The following is a 20,219-nucleotide window of genomic DNA, read 5'->3' on the forward strand; positions in this document are numbered from 1 at the left end:
AAACTATGGTAAGGGAGTTGTGTCCTTAATTAGCTTCTCATCTTGACTGTTAATTGGTGTACACAAAGGCTACTGACTTGTGGACATTGATTTTATATCTTGAAACATTACTGTATTTTTTGATGACTTCTAGGAGTCTTGTGGTTGAGTCTTTGGGGTTCTCTAAGTATAAGATCATGTTGTCAGCAAAGAGGGAGAGTTTGACCTCCTCTGCTCCCATTTGGATTCCCTTTATTTCCTTGTCTTGCCTAATTGTATTGGCTAGAACTTCCAGCACTACGTTGAATAGTAAAGGTGACAGAGGACAACCTTGTCTGGTTCCAGTTCTAAGAGGAAAAGCTTTGAGTTTTACTCCATTCAGTAAAATATTGGCTGTGGGTTTGTCATAGATAGCTTCAATCAGTTTCAGAAATGTGCCACCTATGCCTATACTCTTCAGTGTTCTAATTAGAAAAGGATGCTGGATTTTATCAAATGCTTTTTCTGCATCTATTGAGAGGATCATGTGATCTTTATTTTTGCCTCTGTTAATATGGTGGATAACGTTTATAGACTTGCGTATGTTAAACCAGCCTTGCATCCCTGGGATGAAGCCTACTTGATCATGATGAATGACTTTTTTGATGATAAGCTGTAATCTATTGGCTAGGATTTTGTTGAGAATTTTTGCATCTATGTTCATGAGTGAGATTGGTCTGAAATTCTCCTTTTTGTTTGGGTCTTTTCCTGGTTGTGGTATCAGGGTGATATTAGCTTCGTAGAATGTGTTGGGGAAGATTCCTTCTTCCTCAATTTTTTGGAATAATTTCTGCAGTACAGGAATAAGCTCTTCCTTGAAGGTTTGATAGAATTCTGGAGTGAAGCCATCTGGACCAGGGCATTTTTTTGTTGGAAGCTTTTTTATTGTTTCTTTGATCTCAGTCCTTGAAATTGGTCTGTTCAGGAGCTCTATTTCTTCCTGGCTGAGGCTAGGGAGAGGGTGTGACTCCAAATATTGATCCATTTCTTTCACATTGTCAAATTTCTGGGCATAGAGTTTCTGGTAGTATTCAGAGATGATCTCTTGTATCTCTGTGGGATCAGTTGTTATTTCCCCTTTATCATTTCTGATTGAGGTTACTAGAGATTTTACTTTTCTATTCCTCGTTAGTCTGGCCAATGGTTTATCTATTTTATTTATTTTTTCAAAAAACCAACTCCTTATTTCATTAATTTTGTGAATGATTCTTTTGTTTTCAATTTCATTGATCTCTGATTTGATTTTGGATATTTCTTTTCTTCTACTGAGTTTAGGCTTAGATTGTTCTTCTTTTTCCAATTCCATAAGATCTCTTGTGAGATTGTTGATGTGCTCTCTTTCTGTTTTTCGAATGTAGGCATCTAAAGCAATGAATTTTCCTCTCAAAACTGCTTTTGCAGTATCCCACAGGTTTTGGTAGCTTGTGTCTTCATTGTTGTTATGCTCAAGGAAGTTAATGATTTCCTGTTTTATTTCTTCCTTCACCCATCTGTTATTCAACAGAAGATTGTTTAATTTCCATGCCTTTGGGTGGGGTCGAGCGTTTTTGTTAGAGTTGAGTTCCACCTTTAGTGACTTATGGTCTGAGAAGATACAAGGTAAAATTTCAGTTCTTTTGATTCTGTTGATATTTGTTTTGTGTCCCAGGATATGATCAATTTTGGAGAATGTTCCATGGGGTGATGAGAAGAATGTATATTCTTTATCTTTGGGATGGAGTGTTCTATATGCGTCTATCGAGCACAGTTGTTCTAGGGTCTCATTTAAATCTCTTATATCCTTGTTTAATTTCTGTTTAGAGGATCTGTCCAGCTCTGTAAGAGGAGTGTTAAGGTCCCCTGTTATTATGGTATTATCAGATATCATATTGCTCAGACTGAGTAAGGTCTGTTTCAAGAATCTGGGAGCATTTAAATTGGGTGCATAGATATTTAGAATTGAAATGTCTTCTTGTTGTATTTTTCCCTTGACCAATATAAAGTGACCATCTTTGTCTTTGTTGACTTTAGTTGCTTTAAATCCACATGTATCTGAAAATAAGATTGCAACTCCTCTTTTCTTCTGAATTCCATTTGCCTGAAAAATTGTCTTCCAACCCTTGACTCAGAGCTTTAATTTGTCTTTTGAAGCCAGGTGTGTTTCTTGCAGACAGCAAATGGATGGCTTGTGTTTTTTAATCCAGTCAACCAATCTATGTCTCTTCAGTGGGGAATTCAAGCCATTAACATTTATTGAGATAATTGATAAGTGTGGTAGTATTCTATTCATCTTATTTTGTGAGAGTCCATTGCTTAGTTTTATCTTTTGCAACAGTGTGGAGGTTAGGTTCTGTCCTTTAATTTCTGAGTTCTTACTTTGCTGCTGATCCATTGTGGTGGTCAGTGTGCAGAACAGGTTGAAGTATTTCCTGTAGAGCTGGTCTTGTTGTGGCGAATTTCCTCAATGTTTGTATATCCGTAAATGATTTGATTTCTCCGTCAATTTTGAAGCTTAGCTTAGCAGGGTACAGAATTCTGGGCTGGAAATTGTTCTGTTTAGTAGATTAAAGGTAGATGACCATTGTCTTCTTGCTTGGAAAGTTTCATTAGAGAAGTCTGCGGTCACTCTGATGGATTTGCCCCTGTAGGTCAACTGGCGCTTACTCCTGGCAGCTTGCAGAATCTTTTCTTTTGTCTTGACTTTGGACAGGTTCATCACAATGTGTCTTGGAGAAGCTCGGTTAGAGTTGAGGTGACCTGGGGTCCGATATCCCTCTGAAGGCAGTGTGTCAGAATCTTTGGTGATATTTGGGAAATTTTCTTTTATAATATTCTCTAGTATGGCTTCCATTCCTGTGGGACATTCTTCTTCCCCTTCTGGGATTCCTATAACTCGTATGTTGGAACGCTTCATAAAGTCCCATAATTCTGGCAGTGAACGTTCTGCTTGCTCTCTCTCTTCTTTTCTGCCTCTTTTACTATCTGAGTTATCTCAAAAACTTTGTCTTCTACCTCTGAAATTCTTTCTTCTGCATGGTCTAACCTGTTGCTGATACTTTCCATTGCGTCTTTAAGTTCCCTGATTGACTGTTTCATTTCCTTCAGCTCTGCTATATTCTTTTTATATTCTTCATATCATTCATCTCTTATTTGATTCTGTTTTTGAATTTCCTTTTGGTTAATTTCCACTTTATTAGCAGTTTCCTTCATTGTTTCCATCATTTCTTTCATTGTTTTCAACATGTGTATTCTAAATTCTCTTTCTGTCATTCCTAACATTTCTGAATAGGTGGAATCCTCTGCAGTAGCTACCTCATGGTCCCTTGGCGGGGTTGTTCTGGACTGGTTCTTCATGTTGCCTGTAGTTTTCTGCTGATTCTTCCTCATGGGTGATTTCTTTTATCTGTTTCCTTGCCCTAATTTTCCTTTCACTTCCTCTTGCTCTTTAAGTTCTCGTGCCTGTGGACGGTTTTCCACTGTTTTAGTCCTCCTCTTGGGGTCCAGAAGTCTCTCGCTGACTCCCTGTATCCTCTCAGGGGTGATGATAGGCAGATCCCACCAGCCAGAGATGCCTGGAGTCCTATCTCCCCAGACTCAACGGTGCCCAGATGCAAGGAAGCTGTTACTCGGCTGCCATCTTGCTCCGCCTCCTGCTGAGTTGTATTCTTAAAGGAGTATGTCTGTTTCATCCAAGTCGTTGAGTTTATTGGCATGAAGTTGTTCATAAATACAGCCTCATTTTTTTAGTTTCTATAGAATCTGTAATTATCACCACAGATTCCTTCATTGTTTCATTCCCAATTTCTTTCTCTTTTATCAGGTTTATAAAAGACATTAATTTTATAAATATTTTCTAGCTCATTGATTTCTGTATTTTATTGTTTCCTTTTACTTTGGGTTTAATTTGTTCTTTTTCTATCTCGAGATAGAATCGTTGATAGAAAATTATTTTTTGGTGGATGAGTAGTGTATTGGAACATCAAGACGAGCCAAATAATGTCAAGATGGAGTCTTAAGTTTTTTATTATGTTGTGGGAATCACTTTAAGGGATATCTGTGTCTTTGCTTATATTATTCTTTCTCTATAAAGTATTTGCCTCTCATTTGTACCTGACGAACTTCTGCTTAGGTTTTTAAAGAAGAGTCATATCCCATAATGTCTTATTTGTGCAGTAAAATTTAACATACTGCATTTTAGCTAGTAGTGTTTGTCAGAGCTTCTTGAAAACAGTATTTTCTTCTGTATGTTTGCATCCTTAGTGTTTATTAAAGAGCCTTGTATGTAGATGGTAGCTCCCCTATTTAATGCTGTTGAATGATGGAGAGGCATTTAAGAAGGAATTTAGAAAAATTCTTGATTAACCTCGTTGTACTTTCCAGTGCTCTGTAGAGAGCTGGAGAAATTTTTTATTCTGGTCAACTCATGAAGTGACCTAGTTGTGGTCAGTTAGCAGAGTATGCTACTCTGAGTATTCTTTTGTACCCTCTGGAATTAAGATTGTGGGTTATAGAGCAGAACCTGTAGGAACCTATGAATACTTAATATTTGATCTCTGCAACATGTTTAATTTATTCCTGGATGGCAACAGGGGGAAGCGAGTAGAGTTATCTGATGATGAGACAAAGGAAACTGAAAATATGAAGAAAAAGAGGAGAAGAATCAAACTTCCGGAGTCTGACAGCAGTGAAGATGAAGGTGGGCATTACTCTTAATTTTTGGTTAAGGGGATCAATTTTTATTTTGATGCTCAAGGAGGTAAAAAAGTAATTTATTATGGGTCACGATGAGAATAATAATCCTGGCATTGAGAGACTTAGGGTACTTAACTTCTGTTTGAAATTTGCTTTATCCTTCTGACCAGAACCATGGTCTTCTGGTAATTGCCAAAACAACTAACATGAAGGGAAAGAGTATGAGACTATTATATATGCTATCTAAATATATATACAGTTCATTTTTTTTTTTAAGGGAAGAGATATTTCTTTGGTTACTTTCACGTGAGTCTTTTAAGAATTGCAATATTCTAGGTATGAAGGGTAATTGGTGTTGTGTTCACACCATACAAGTAAAACCACGGTAAACTGGAACAATCTACAGTACCGTTGTTGAAAGGAAATGACGCTGTGTACTCTTCTAGTTTTAGATTGTGGGCAATGCTGTAAGATAGCAAACAGAATAAGGGCAAGAATCTCACCAGGAAAACTAATAAGCTTTTTAAAAGAATACCAGGTATTCAATGAGCCAAGGTCTCTTCCCACTTTGTGTAAAGGAAAGTATATAGAAAGAGAAGGAGGACAAACAGAAAGACAGTCAGCTGACCTGGTCTGCTAAACAAGTCTGCCGTGGAAAACCTGCTTTCAGAACCAATGATGAAAACGCTTGAATTTCTGTAATTAGTTCTCAATGAATTGATGTTGTAGAAAATACATTAGGAAAGCAGGGAAAATTTAGTTCAAAGAAATTCAGCATCACATAAAGATACATAGACAAACACACTGATACCAAAAAGTATTAAAAAATAATAATGGGGCGGCACCTGTGGCTCAGTGAGTAGGGCGCCGGCCCCATATGCCGAGGGTGGCGGGTTCAAACCCAGCCCCCGCCAAGCTAACAAAAAATTAGCTGAGCGTTGTGGCGGGCGCCTGTAGTCCCAGCTACTCGGGAGGCTGAGGCAAGAGAATCGCGTAAGCCCAAGAGTTAGAGGTTGCTGTGAGCTGTGTGACGCCACGGCACTCTACCCGAGGGCGGTACAGTGAGACTCTTGTCTCTACAAAAAAAAAAATTAATAAAAATAAAAAATAAAAGAATAAAAAATAATAATGAATGCGAAAAAGGAACCTGCTATGCTGTCAAAGGACAAAACTAAACTGTAAGACTGTATATTCTTACCAGAAACAGCTCTAAGAAGAATTGAAAATGGTAACAGAGGCTTCCCAAAAAAAGTAGTAGCTCAGCTGTATAAGTGAATGAAAAAATAAGGTATATATACAGGTGACAGTAATGCAAAAGAAATAAATAGGTCTAAGAAATAGTACCAGGAAGTTGAACCTCTCTGTGATAGAGGTGCCATCTTTGATTCTTCTGTGGATTTAGATGCTACCAATCATGCTTACATGTTAGGATTAAAGCATGTGATAGCCTGTGAGAGGTAAAATACCCTCAAAGGTATAGCTCTTTGGAATGAATAGGGATAGAGCATGGTGAGCATCCCAGAGGAGCAGTTGCTGTATTTTTATTACTTGTCATTTATTAAAGTGCTTTGACCAAGGCTACTGAAAGAAAGATGGGCAACTCCATGTAGACACTTGGGGAAATAATTAGGAAGTAAATTTTGGAATTTGTGCAAATTGGAATAGTCTTCCTATTTCCAATAAGGAAAAGACCTTGGGGAAGATTCTGGAAAAGTCTTTGAAGCCATCATCCTAATGTACATTAAAAAGGTAAACTAGATACTCTGGTATTAGTGAAGGAGACAGCTTTAAGTCGAGGAATTACCATGGTTAATTGAGCACTAATTACATACTCTGAAATACTCTGTAGTTCTAATCCGTAGCCCACAAAAATAATGCCTGTGAGTAATTAGAAATATAAGTGGGCTGGCCAAGTTGTAATCCCAGCACTCTGGGAGGCCAAGGTGGTGGATCGCTGGAGTTCGAGACCAGCTTGACCCCGTCTCTAAAAATAGGTGGGTGTTGTGGCGAGCACCTGTAATCCCAGCTAGTATGGAGGCTGAGTCAAGAGGATTGCTTGAGCCCAAGTGTTTGAGGTTGCTGTGAGGTATGAAGATGCCACCGCATTCTACACAGGGCAACACAGTGAGACTGTCTCAAAAAAAAAAAAGAAAGAAAGAAAAATATGAGGGGACTTATTTAGTTTTGAAAGGATTGTGAAGAAATGTTATAGAGGCAAATAACCTATAATAACAGATAATTAGAGCAGAGGCTCTAGAGTTTTTTTTCTCTGACAAACAGAGTTTTTGACATCTGAATAAATTTATAAACCTACCATTGGATTCTTAAATTTCTTACTTTTCTCAAAGCCACTGAAATTTTATTTTAAATCTTTACACAGTCTGTAACTTACTGCTTTGTTTTGTGTTACTCTGAATATGTAATACACTGTTTTAAGCTAGAAATTAACAGAGGCGTGGAGAAAATCGAGGACTTTGGAGTCAGACAGACTTGGGTTTAAATCTTACCTCTGCCACTTACTGTGAGACTTTAGGTAGATTACTTAATTTTTTTAATTCCTTGTTTCCCCATCTCTAAAGTGGGGATGTTACCACAAACTGTGTAGGCTTTTTATGAGGATCAAATAAGATGGTATGTCACAAGTGTTAGGACAGTGCTTGATACATAGTTGATTTTCTTATTACTTACTTCACTCGTCCTGTTGAGATGTCCAGTAAATGTTTAGCAGTAGTAAATGCACTGGCAAGTAACTTATCTCAGAAAATTCCCTTCAGTTTCATCTGACTCTCTACCCAAGGGACTATTCTTTCTCCTTCACCCTGGCAGGGTCATAAGCACCTTTAGTAATTCTACATGTTCTCTTTGTAAGGAAAAAAAGAAAAGGTCAGACCCAGAAAGAAATAACTTAATTCCTGCATTACTAGGAAGAAATATAGTCTTAATATGTTTTCAGTTCTTTCATTCCAGAATGAATAGATGCTCCTCCTCATTCTAAATTTAGTTGAGAAAGTGATTATTTAAAAAAAAATATTTATGGCTCGGCACCTGTGGCTCAAGCGGCTAAGGCACCAGCCACATACCCCTGAGCTGGCAGGTTTGAATCCAGCCTGGACCCGCCAAACAACAATGATGGCTGCAACCAAAAAAAGCCAGGCATTGTGGTGAGCGTCTGTAGTCCCAGCTACTTGGGAGGTGGAGGCAGGAGAATCGCTTGAGCCCAGGAGTTGGAAGTTGCTGTGAGCTGTGATGCCACAGCACTCTACCCAGGGCTACAGCTTGAGGCTGTCTCAAAAAAAAAAAAAAATGTGTGTGTGTATAGTTACTCTGTATTCAATGCCATGAAAATTGTAATGTTGCTGCCTCTTTGGAATTTTATTTATTTATTTATTTGTTTGTTTGTTGAAGACAGAGTCTCACTCTGTTGCCCCTGGCATCCTAGGTAGAGTGCTATAGCATCCTAGCTCACAGCAACTTCAAACTCTCTTGCACTTGAGCAATCCTCTTGCCTCAGCCTCCTGAATAGCTGGGACTACAGACATCCACCACTATGCCCAACTAGTTTTTCTATTTTTAGTAGAGATAGGGTCTTGCTCTTGCTCAGGCTGATCTTGAACTCCTGAAGTCAACCAGTCCACCTGCCCCGGCCTCCCAAAGTGCTAGGATTACAGGCATGAGCCACCGTGCCCAGCCTCTCTTTGGAATTTTAGTGTTCAGAGTGGGGATATAGATAAATAGTTGCATACAGTGCAGTGAGAAGGGTCTTAGAGGGTACCACTAGGATAAAGTGTTTCCTTGGTTAAGTCAAGTGGTTACAGAACTGGAAACAGAATAACACATAAATTTATTACTGTGAGTGCTCAAAATTCCTTTTCTTTGGTTTCTTCACTAGCTAATCTTTCCTCCTACCACTGTAACTCTTCTACCATTGTGGCCCAACTATGTTAATAACTATTCCTTCAGAGCAATGCATGCTTACTTCTTGTTTTTAACTTGTCTTGCTTGAACTCCCATCTTGGTCTGGCCTCCCAGAGTTGGGTTAATAGCTGGACCATTTTCCTTTTATGTTTCTGTCTCTTGTTTCCCAGAACTTATAAAGTTTGGGGGCCCATTTCATACTTGAAGTATGTGTAGTTTATTGTTTTGTTTTGGCTCTTTTTCCGTTTTACCTCTTTAGGTCATTTGGCCTTAAACTCGCCCCTGTCATAATTTTTAACACTGACTTAATCAGTTGGGAGAATTTTAGATCCAGGACTTGTGCTAAGAATTGAAATATAGCCAGGAGATTCAGGGAGCAGGTGAGGCTAAGCAGCTACCCAGGCTTCAGACCAGTAATTTCTTTGTGGTCATTAAGCGAGAGGTCAGCTGAGGATTTTCACTTCCTCTCTTATGGGCCTTATACTAAGACCACTGTTTCTGGAACTGCTGAGGAATGTTGGGATTCTTCTGATGGTGCTCTTTTCTTGGGTGATACCACTTTTATAGCAATATTTGTTTGCTTCCTAAAAGTGTTCTTTCCTATTAGTCTCAGTGTAGCAGAACAAGCCTCATCAGTGGATGATCTCTGGGAATAATCCCCATACAAAAATATTTATATTTTTATTTATGTATGTAGATAGTTTCACTCTGTTGCCCAGGCTAGAGTACCACAGCATCACCTCCCAAGTAGCTGGGACCATAGGCGCCCACCATGATGCCCAGCTAATTTTTTCTGTATTTTAGTACAGACAGGATGTCAGGCTTTCTCAGGCTAGTCTGGAACTCCTGAGCTCAAGTGATCCTCCTGCCCTGACCTCCCAGAGTACTAAAATTAAAGGTGTGAGCAACCGTGCCTGGCCCCTATACAAAATATTAAGCAAGTCTTAGTTGTTAGAGCTTTAACTGTGTCATCATTTCAAAGATGATCTTTCCTCCTCAAATTTATGCTCTTAACATCAACCGGAAATTTTCAGTCTAATAGATATCTTAGGTGATGCAAGTAATCCTTAGATGACAATCACAAAGACTCTGGCATGGAACAAAAGAAAATGTCTGGTCCTGAATGATAAGGTAAGGTAGTATGGAATATTTGACGTAACAAGGCTGTGGAATCAAGACTAACGTAGGATTGAAACCTCCTATCTCAGTTACTAGCTATGAGATCTTGGCAAGTTAAGGAACCTCTCTGAACCTGTTTACTCAATTGTCATGTGCAGATAATAATATCTGTCTCTTAGGATTGTTATGAGGATAAAGTGAAATACATGGCACCTGGTAGGTAATCAGTGAATATTTAAAAATCAGCTTCATGCCCTGACTTAGCTACAAAAGAAAATTTAGCTAAGGTACTTTTAGCTCTAATAATGCTTGATTCTCTGATTTTATTCATATATAATTAATAAAATGTGTACTTTAAACATAACTGTATAACCATAAAGTTCTTGGTTGTCATGAATTATTGCTTCCAAAATGCCCTTGCTGGACATGGAAACTTGGAGAATTGGTGGAGAAGCCTTGCGCTCATAGTTCTTTCCTTTATCTAAGCTTATTTCGTTATTTCAGTCTTCCCAGACTCTCCTGGGGCTTCTGAAGCTGAGTCTCCATCCCTACCTCCTCCTGTGTCTCCACCTCTTGAACCTGTGCCAAAGACTGATTCTGAACCTCCTTCCATCAAGGTAAAACTTTATACTGCGAAGTTTGCATTTCTGTGTGTCTTTAGCCCAAGGATCCATGACTACTACGCGTAATCAGTTCACTTGCTATATACTTCACAAATGCCAGTAGGTGGCTCTTGTCCCATTTTGCTGTCCTACAGGTTGTACAGGATGGGCATTCACTCCCTTCTTACCTGGAAGGGAAATTGCATTGTAGGGCATAGTCTCAGGAAGGTTGTGTGTAGACGTGGACCCTGGAAGCTGTTGTTTTTCATGACCTTCAGCATCACTGCTGTGTCACACAACTCCTGTCAGAATACTGCAAAAAGACATCCTGCCTACATCAGGGCAAAGCGTGAAAGACAGTGGGGAATGAACAACTCACAAACATTTGTTGCTGTTTTAGTAGCTCTTCTGGAAAAGGGCTGGATGAGAAAAACTATCAACCTATGGAGAAATATAGGTTTTTGGAGGGTTTTGTCTGTTTTTTTTTTGAGACAAGGTCTCACTCTGCCACCTAGGCTAGAATGCAGTGGTGTGAGCCTGTCTTACTGCTGCCTCAAGTGATTCTCACCTCAGCCTCCCGAGTAGATGGGACTACAGGCACACACCTGGCTAATTTTTCCATATTTTTGCAGAGATGGGGTCTTACTCTTGCTCAAGTTAGGGGAAGTACACTTTTGAATGATCTTCAGCTGCATCTTGTCCACACTTGTTAGTGTAGATAATGAAAAGATAATGGGTGCTGACAAGTTTTTTCCTTTCTGATCATTAGTTTTCCTTTAATTTATTGTGTTCAGACTGTCATTGATACCTTACACTGATCTCCTCATTAGCTGAGGAGGGAATGGGATGAAGGAGTCCAGTGGAGATAAAAGGGCAATTGGTATGTTAATAAGTCCTGTTTGATACTAAATCAGATGAGTATAAAGCTGAAATGTCAGTTCTGATATATACCAAGTATCTACTGCAAGGGCATATGCCATAGAAACTGTTGGTCAGGTTTAGGGGCCGTGTCTATGCTTTCCCCTATCTGTGTAGTGCTCCATTAAAGCCCTTACCATGGTATATTACAGTGTTCTGCTTTTTAACCATGGTGCCTGTACTACTCAGTAAAAGTTGTTGACTGAATGAACACAGTTCTTTCTTTAGCATGCTATTTTTCTTTTTTTTTTTTGTAGAGACAGAGTCTCACCCTATGGCCCTCGATAGAGTGCCGTGGCCTCACACAGCTCACAGCAACCTCCAACTCCTGGGCCCAAGCGATTCTCCTGCCTCAGCCTCCCGAGTAGCTGGGACTACAGGCACCCGCCACAACGCCCGGCTATTTTTTGGTTGCAGTTTGGCCGGGGCCGGGTTTGAACCCGCCACCCTCGGTATATGGGGCCGGCGCCCTACCGACTGAGCCACAGGCGCCGCCCAGCGTGCTATTTTTCTTATAAACAATGAAATATCAAGCTTGTGCATACAGTGAGCATAGCTTATCTGGGTAGGTGGGTTGGTACCAAAAAATTAATGTGTAGAGATGCTCTGTGAACTTTTTAATCATAATAGAATATTGGAGGGTGTTTATTATAGATTTTATTGGTTTTTTTTTTTTTCTGTAGTTTCATTGGTCAACTTAGCATTATATTCTTTGATCTTTCAGAGCTCAAGTGGAGAAAACAAAAGAAAACGAAAACGTGTACTGAAATCTAAAACTTTTGTGGATGAAGATGGCTGTATGGGTAAGACAAATTTTTGGCTCCAAATCCAGAGATGAGATTTCTTACTACTGTAGAGAGGCACCATAATCCTTTTTAGAGCAGGTAGAAGCTTTTTATGGAGGCCAAGAGAGGAATTAGAATTCAATCTTTGAGTTACTGGCTGATTCTTCAGCCATGTTCTGGCTTCTTTCCTTTCCACAATAAAGCAAGACTTCTGTGAGCCTTTTAGGATCTCCAACTTTAATTTGTATATGAATCACCCCACCAAGTGATACTGATGTTGCTTTTCTGTGGCCCACATTTTAGCAGAATATAGAGAATGCTATGACTAAATTCAGAACACCTGGGTTCTTATTTGATAAGGCTAAGTGCTGTAAAAAGTAAACACTGAGATCTTTGCTAATATGGTCTCTGATGGGCAGTGTCTTGATCTGTGGAATGGAGGTAAACTGTCTATTTTACTTAATTCGGGTGACATAATATATCTGAAAACATTCTCAAGATGGAAACCACGGTACAAACTTAAGATGTTATCATAGATGTCAAGAAACATTTGTTTTTTTAGAATGGTGGCTTTATAAATTTGAACCGTGGAAAAGAAACTCTTACACATGATTAGACTCTGAAGAGAGTATCAAGAGTGTTCTGTGGTATTCGGTTCCATTTGTCCTTCAGAGGAGTATGACTCATCCAGATTGCCTCCTTTATATTTTCTATTTGTAAGCCATGTTAGGTAAAAGCATGTGCTTGTTATGAAGGCCAGGAGAGGAGTCTTTGAGTAACTGGCTGATTCTTCAGCCATGTTCTAGCTTCTTCCCTTTCCACAATAAAACAAGACTTCTGTGAGCCTTTTTAGGATATAGGAGTTGAGTGAGGCCTGATATTTTTGTGTTTGAGAAGAGCTGTGTGTTTAGGCTCTTAAACTTTAAACATTGTGTCGATTATATAGCCCATGATCATCATTTCTCCTTTACTGTGACACCTGTGACAGTTTGGGAGATTCGTTTTACCCTTTCTTAATTTTCCTTTTCTACTTCAAATTTCTTCTTTAAAAGAGATTGTTTCATTGGAAAAGAAACCACTTTTCCTAGGCAGTATGTTTCTCAAAACTAGTGAAGACACTCTGTTGGTTGTGTGCCCTGTCTTCATTACCACCTCTTAGTCCTCTGAAAAGGCCTCTGCCGTTTTAATTGTAGCATGTGATTGGGGAATAAAAATCTTTACATGTGGAAATTCTGTCTTTTCATGCCAAATTTTTTGTGAACTTATGAATTCTGGACTTTGAGTGGACTTTTTGTTCCTTTTTTGGCTTTCAGTCTTCTAATAGTTCATTTTCAAGCCTCTAGGTTTAGCCATTGGTCATAATATATGTATTTACTATTGAATTTCTTATTCTGTTGTTTTTCTTTTAAATTTAAGAAAACAAAAGCATCAGTGCCGGTTTTTCTTCCTCCTTTACCCCCAAAGAAATAAGTCTAATTAATATATCTTTGTGAGAGTTCATTGGGAATTTATGGCTAATTACCTATTGCTTTGTTTAAAACATAGTACTCAAGTTTTGGCCAGGTGTGGGATGTGGACTTCTTTGCACTCCTGTCTCCAGACAGAGACTATTAAGATCCTTGGATGCAACAATGAAAACTGCGTTCACAGAGCACTTTTAAAAAGGTTTTTAGTCCAAGCTTAACCTAATGAATCTTGGCTTTGGTTACCAACAAAGGAGTTCTGCTTTGCCCTTTCTGCTCAGACTGTTCCAGATGTACCACACAGGAGGCTTACCCTGTCCTGTGTTGGATCAGGTTTGTTCTATGGGTTTAGAAAGCTGATCTTTCCCTTTCTGTGAGTTTAAATCAGAGATTGAGGAGTTTAGCCCCTGAAATAGGTTTGGGATGAACTCTTAGACAAGTGGTGGATTTTTAAGAGCAGAGCAGTTGAATGAAAAGGAAATTTGTTGCTACTCATGCAAACCAGGATTTTTTTCCTTTTCTTGCAATGGCAGCCCAGAGAAGTGTTGGGCTCAACTAAAATAAAAGTCCTACATTTTCATGTTGACAACTCCTTTGTCCTAGAGTTTGCAGTAGCTATACCTTTGAATATAGAAAATACTCCTTTTAACTCTTTAGGTATACCAAGTATGCTTCTTAAGAAATACTGTTGGCAGCGGCGCCTGTGGCTCAAGGAGTAGGGCGCCGGTCCCATATGCCAGAGGTGGCGGGTTCAAACCCAGCCCTGGCCAAAAAAAAAAAAAAGAAATACTGTTGGTGCTGCTCTGTTTTTTAACTCTTCTAAGCAAGTTATTGCACAAAACAGCAAAGAGACAGCCACTGGTTCCATTACTAAATAATGAAATTGAGTCAGGTGTTGTGGCTTACGCTTATAATCCCAGCTGCTAGGGAAGCTGAGGCAGAGGATTGCTTGAGGCCAGGAATTTGAGACCAGCCTGACCAACATAGTGAGCTCCAATCTCTAAAAAATCGGTGTGGTGACTTGGACCTGTAACAACAGCTACTTGGGAAGCTAAAGCAGGAGGAACAATTGAGGCCATGAGTTGACCAGCCTGGTCAAAATAGTGAGACTTCATCTCTTTGGGGAAAAAAAGGGGTGGGGGGTGTAATGAAATAATGAGCTAATTGGTGGTGCTAAAGTGTAATGTTATAGACATGTTGCCATTTGAATACAAAATATAGCTTATGAAGGAGCAAAGTCATCCACCAACTAGTAGTGAGTCATTTCCTTTCTGTATATGTAGATGGCTCTTCAGACTTTCCTAATTTAAGGTATTTAATAAATAACAGCTCATAATTTTGTCTCATTCGTTCAGTTACATAATGCTTTAAAGATTCATGTGAGATGGGGGTGGTGGTCTGGAATCATAATTTCTGAACTAATAGGTGTGCCGTGGAAATTCCCTCTGTATGTTAGACCAACATTTCTCAAATTTGGCTATTTGCATTTCTTAAGGATCTTGCTAAAATTGAAATTCTGGTTCAGCAGGCCAGGGGTGAGACTCAAGATTCTGTATCTGTAATAAGCTCATGAGAGCTTCTGATGCCTCTGATCTGTGGAGCAAAGTTTGAGTTGTAAGGCCTTTGAAAATACTTAATATAATTTAAAGTTTACCAGATTGTTCAGCCTCCAAGTAAGCAGGAGTTATCAAAGTGAATCTTAGGCTCTTAAAAGTAAAGACAAATCCTAGAAACCCTTGTGGGGAGGATTGTTAATTATTCAGTCCATGTAGGATTAGATGGATAAGGGCGAAGAAATGCTCCAGTGATAATGGCATTTTAACATTTTAAACAGGAGAAAAGAACATTGATTCTCAAAATATGTTCCCAGACCAGCAACATGAGCATTACCTAGGAACATGTTAGAAAAGCAAATTCTTGGGCCCTACCTGAAATCTACTGTATCTGAAACTTTGGAAATAAATCTAGCAATTTGTGTTTTAACAAGCCCTCCAGATGGCTCCAAGACACATTAAATTTTATATAAAGTGTCATACTGTTTATTTATTTATTTTGAGACAGAGCCTCAAGCTGTCACCCTGGGTAGAGTGCTGTGGCATCACAGCTCACAGCAACCTCCAACTCCTGGGTTCAAGCGATTCTCTTGCCTCTGCCTCCCAAGTAGCTGGGACTACAGGCACCCACCACAACGCCCAGCTATTTCTTTTTTTTTTTTTTTTTTGGTTGCAGCCGTCATTATTGTTTGGCAGGCCCCAGGCTGGATTTGAACCCACCAGCTCAGGTGTATGTGGCTGGCGCCTTAGCTGCTTGAGCCACACGCGCCGAGCCTCATACTAGGTTTTAGAACACAAAGATATTTGATTCCAAAGCTTTAGGACAGTTAATGTATTTTATTAGAAACAATGATCAATAATTAACAGCTGGAGACTGTTGTTGTTCTGTAATGAGAAAAAGTACCTTTCATTTTAATCTTTTGAGCCTTTATTGTGCCTATTAGGTTATTCTTTTCAGCTAAAAAAAACAAAATAGTGTTTTCTTTCACTGTTTCTCTATCACTTGTTGCAACCAGAAAGGCTGAGAAATAGTTTAGATGATATTGGTTATGTAGCTGCTGCAGCTCTCTAAAGTCACAGGAAGGTGGCATCATGCTGTTTTTTGTGGTTGGTATATGTATTGCAGTAGTATGAAAGAAACCGCCTCAGGTCTGTGACGTCATGTTTGGAAGGCACGGTCTGTCCCTGTGCCCTTTGGGACTTGCTCATAATGAGTACTCACTGGTGTAGTTCCTATCCAAGTTTCCCTTGGGGAGGGCTAGATGGGTTTTAATAGCAGGGAGTGAATTAATTTATGCTTTTGGCTGATAAGGGAGGAAGAAATGGTAACTTTGTTTCTCATTTTATCATTGTCCTTCCTTAAAACTATCAAGAGTGTTATCTGATAGAGTTTGTTAATGTTAATGTTTGTTAAATGTTAAAATGCCATTATCACTGGAGCATTTCTTCGCCCTTTGTTTCTCATTTTATCATTGTCCTTCCTTAAAACTATCAAGAATGTTATCTGATAGAGTCACCTTCATGACATAGACTGCTACTAATAAATCTTGTGTTAATCAGCAGCTTCAGAACTAAGAACCAGACAGTTGAATAACTAATCTCCAATTTTCTGTATCTAGGATGTGCAAAGAGTAGGTTGACATCAGGATAGCCAAAAGGGTCTGTGGTGGTGAGCTTGGCTTGGCTAAAGAGAATGGGACAGGCAAATAGACTACAGATTTAAGACCAGAAATGGGGACTAGGCAGGCACTGTGGGTCAGGGAGATGAGGCTTAAGAAGCCAACCAAAGTGTAGAGTTATAAGTAAGTGTTTGAGATACAGATAATTCAAATATAGAGCTCAGGAAATTGGCTAGCATAGACTAGGACCCATATAAAGGATTTGGGCAATTAAATGATAAAGTCCCATTTAAAGGCATGGGACAGAGAAACAAGGGAGGAAGAGTGAATGTTAATTCTGAGTCCCAAATAGAGGCTGTGAGCTCAGGATTTCACTTAATTCCTACCTGAGGCTACATCTGCTCTTCCAATAGGAGAAAGGTTTGGTGTTGGGTAAGCATACCTGTCTTGATCAGAGGGTCTGTGGTGATTGGGGTGAGCAAGACGTCTCGTCTCTTAATAGAGTAAATGACTCACCTGCCTATATTCTATTTTTTTCTACCAGTGACTGAAAAAGCCTACGAGAGTGAATCCTGCACAGATAGTGAAGAGGAGCTTAAGATGAAGACATCCTCTGTACATAGACCCTCTGCCATGCCTGTAAAGAAAGAACCCAGAGAGGAACGAAAGGGTCCCAAGAAAGGGACTGCTGCTCTGGGCAAAGCCAACAGACAAGTGTCTATTACTGGCTTCTTCCAGAAGAAATAAACTGTCATCTCTGGTAGGTCAGAGACTTGGGAGTGGTCAAGGGAGAGACCAAGAAGTATAGACTTTTTCACTTACTGTGTAAGTTCATCTAGGTACTTACCTCACCTGTTTCAAAAGACTGTTCTTTCATCCTGTGAGGTTTATACTATTTCTGGTTTATAACCAAAAGGAAATCACCTGGAAGCAGGAAGCAAAAGAATATTTTAAAAGCTGTTATCTTCTAATGACATTTTTTAAGCACAATCTTTGGTCTGTTGAGAATTTATTCCAAATTAAACTGGAGCAGGTTTCAGAATTATCGCTGAAGCCATTTAATGGCTAATCCACTGTGCCCCACTCACCCTATGCCCTGATCTATATATGGTGCAGGAAATATTCCTTCTTCTTCCTCTGTGTTCTATGAACTTGTGTGGGTGTTTTTTACCCCTGAATTCTAGTAGATGAGTCTAGTACTCCCCATCCTCCTATCTTCTGTTCTCCACACTTCTGTCCCCTAACCCCATGAAGCTGTTTTCTGTATGTCTTTTAAAATCTTGGTTGAACTAAGGCTGAAACAAAAATCTTCCTGTAATCCTCTCCCTCCATCATTCAGTACACTGACACCTGGCTACAGACCAGGACATTGCTTGTGTTCTGCCCCTTTCACAAAAGCTCTCTAGACCTTCACTTGTAATTAGTGGTTAGGGAAAAGCCTCAGGCAGAACACAAATAGAAATTTAATGATGTATTCAACTCCACCAGAAATTACTTAGTCAGCATGGATGATATTAGAGGAGTTGTCATGTTGCTGACAGAGAGTGTGCTTTATGCTGCTCTGTGTGGTTTGCTGGTCTCCCCCTTCTCATTCTCAATACTTAGAGTGAAACCCATACAATGAGATAAAGACTAAAAAGAGAAATTTCATTCTTTATACAGTGTACAACAATTGCATAAAATTTCTCCTTCCCAAAAAGGTGGAATGTTCAGAAACAGCAATTTTCTAGGAAGGTAGTAAGGTAGACAAAATAAACATTTGTGCATAGATGTTGTTTCTTTATATTTTTAGCTACCCAATTTACCTAAAAGTCCAGGCCCCCCAAGAAGAGATGGAGAGATTTGAATTGTTGGTAGGTCTAAGAAGTAAAACATTTTTGTTACTTAAGGAAAATAATCCCTTCCAGTGGTGACTTTCAAGTGACTTTCATTATGGCTAGACAGGCAGTGAGCTCAGTGGATTGAAGTGGCATTGCTGTGTTCTTGCACAGTGAGCCTGGGGGAAGGGAACAGGCTCGAGTGCTGGTGTGACGCACACATAACAGACGAGGGGTGTCTGACCTGCTCCTTCCACCTCAGCCTGGTGTATGTCGTAAGTGATGCAATCAGCCGTCTCCTGTTTAAGTTTAGGATTGTGACTGACCTTGGGATTAACGCAAGCTTCCTTAGCATAAATTTGATTAAGACCAGAGGTTTGGGAGATGAATCCTGGCATTAAGTCCAGGACTTGAGAAGGCTGCAGCTTTGTATAGCAAGCTGAGTAAAGGTTGACACATTCCAAAGCCCTTTCTTTTTAAAATGAAATGGATAGAAGGATGGAAAGCCTGGACTAAAAACTTCTGGAGAGGAATCTCTTTTAAAATGGTTATTTTTGTCATTGCCTCTAGTCATTTTTCTAAATAGTAATGGAAAACTAAAAAATAAATTATTTATGCTGGGATCTGTAATAAAACTGAATTTGAATTGGAACGATCTGGGGCTGGTCGGAGTTCCACTTTTCAATGGGTATTGTAGCTTCTGTGATCTCTGTGCCTAATATGATGCCTAAACTCTGCAAGGTTCAAGTGGTACCTTTTTTTTTTTAATACAATATTCTACCACGTTATCCACATGAGTTAAATAAATTTGAGAAGTTGTTTTAAAAAAGCGCTTCAAGCTAAATGTCTGATGGGTCTGTTGTTTGACAGAATGACAGCAGTGTGTACAATTACTTAAATTCTGAATGGGAACAAGTCTGGTTTTCCGTTTTATATTGTTAAAACCACATACCCGTAGTCTGAGGTGGACAAGTTTATTTGCTGCCTTCATCATTTTTTCATCCCTATGGTAAATCTTACTTTCAGCCAAATACATTTTCTTTTTTTTTTTTTTGTAGAGACAGAGTCTCACTGTACCGCCCTCGGGTAGAGTCCCGTGGCGTCACACGGCTCACAGCAACCTCCAACTCCTGGGCTTAAGCGATTCTCTTGCCTCAGCCTCCCGAGTAGCTGGGACTACAGGCGCCCGCCACAACGCCCGGCTATTTTTTGGTTGCAGTATTGGCCGGGGCTGAGGTTTGAACCCGCCACCCTCGGCATATGGGGCCGGCGCCCTACTCACTGAGCCACAGGCACCGCCCTCAGCCAAATACATTTTCAACTAAAATCTAGTTCTGATCTTGCACATTCCATTAGTTTGGCTTTTTATCACTTAATTGTATGATCTTCAGCAAGTTTCTGAGCCTCAGGTTCTTCATGAAAATAGAGCTAAAATGAATCACCATAGGTTGTCAAGAATAAAGTAATATGAATGTAGCAAAAATTCAGTACATAGTGGTAGGCACATAGGTTCTCTACAAATGTCGGCCTCCTTTCTGATGTCATCAGAAGTATAATCCAAATTCCTAAAATGTAATCAAGGATGTGACCTAGATGGTATACTCTTTCACAATCATTCTGCTGGTACGTGTGGTCAAAGGGGAAGATAGCTGTTCTATTTTATAAAAGGTTTTAAAGACAGTGGATATTTTCCCATTGCAAGAAAATGAGATTTATAGATAGCTATATTTACTATGCAT

The 20,219-nt window shown here is 39.4% G+C and overlaps 1 protein-coding gene across 3 annotated transcripts in view; it reads left to right on the plus strand.

The window, feature by feature from the left end:
• The window catches only part of POLD3 (DNA polymerase delta 3, accessory subunit), a 70,329-nt gene extending 50,868 nt beyond the window's left edge, over positions 1-19,461 (plus strand). For 2 of the 3 annotated variants that reach the window (XM_053561055.1, XM_053561057.1), the window contains exons 9-12: positions 4,580-4,693; positions 10,228-10,340; positions 11,968-12,046; positions 17,208-19,461. In XM_053561055.1, coding sequence (XP_053417030.1) covers positions 4,580-4,693; positions 10,228-10,340; positions 11,968-12,046; positions 17,208-17,410 — 509 coding nt within the window. In that variant the 3' untranslated portion in view covers positions 17,411-19,461. The remainder of the gene's footprint in view (positions 1-4,579; positions 4,694-10,227; positions 10,341-11,967; positions 12,047-17,207) is intronic. The other variant, XM_053561056.1, reaches the window with a different exon arrangement.
• Positions 19,462-20,219: the final 758 nt, after the last annotated feature.

Source organism: Nycticebus coucang, chromosome 14, assembly GCF_027406575.1.
Source record: "Nycticebus coucang isolate mNycCou1 chromosome 14, mNycCou1.pri, whole genome shotgun sequence".
Lineage (NCBI taxonomy): Eukaryota > Metazoa > Chordata > Mammalia > Primates > Lorisidae > Nycticebus > Nycticebus coucang.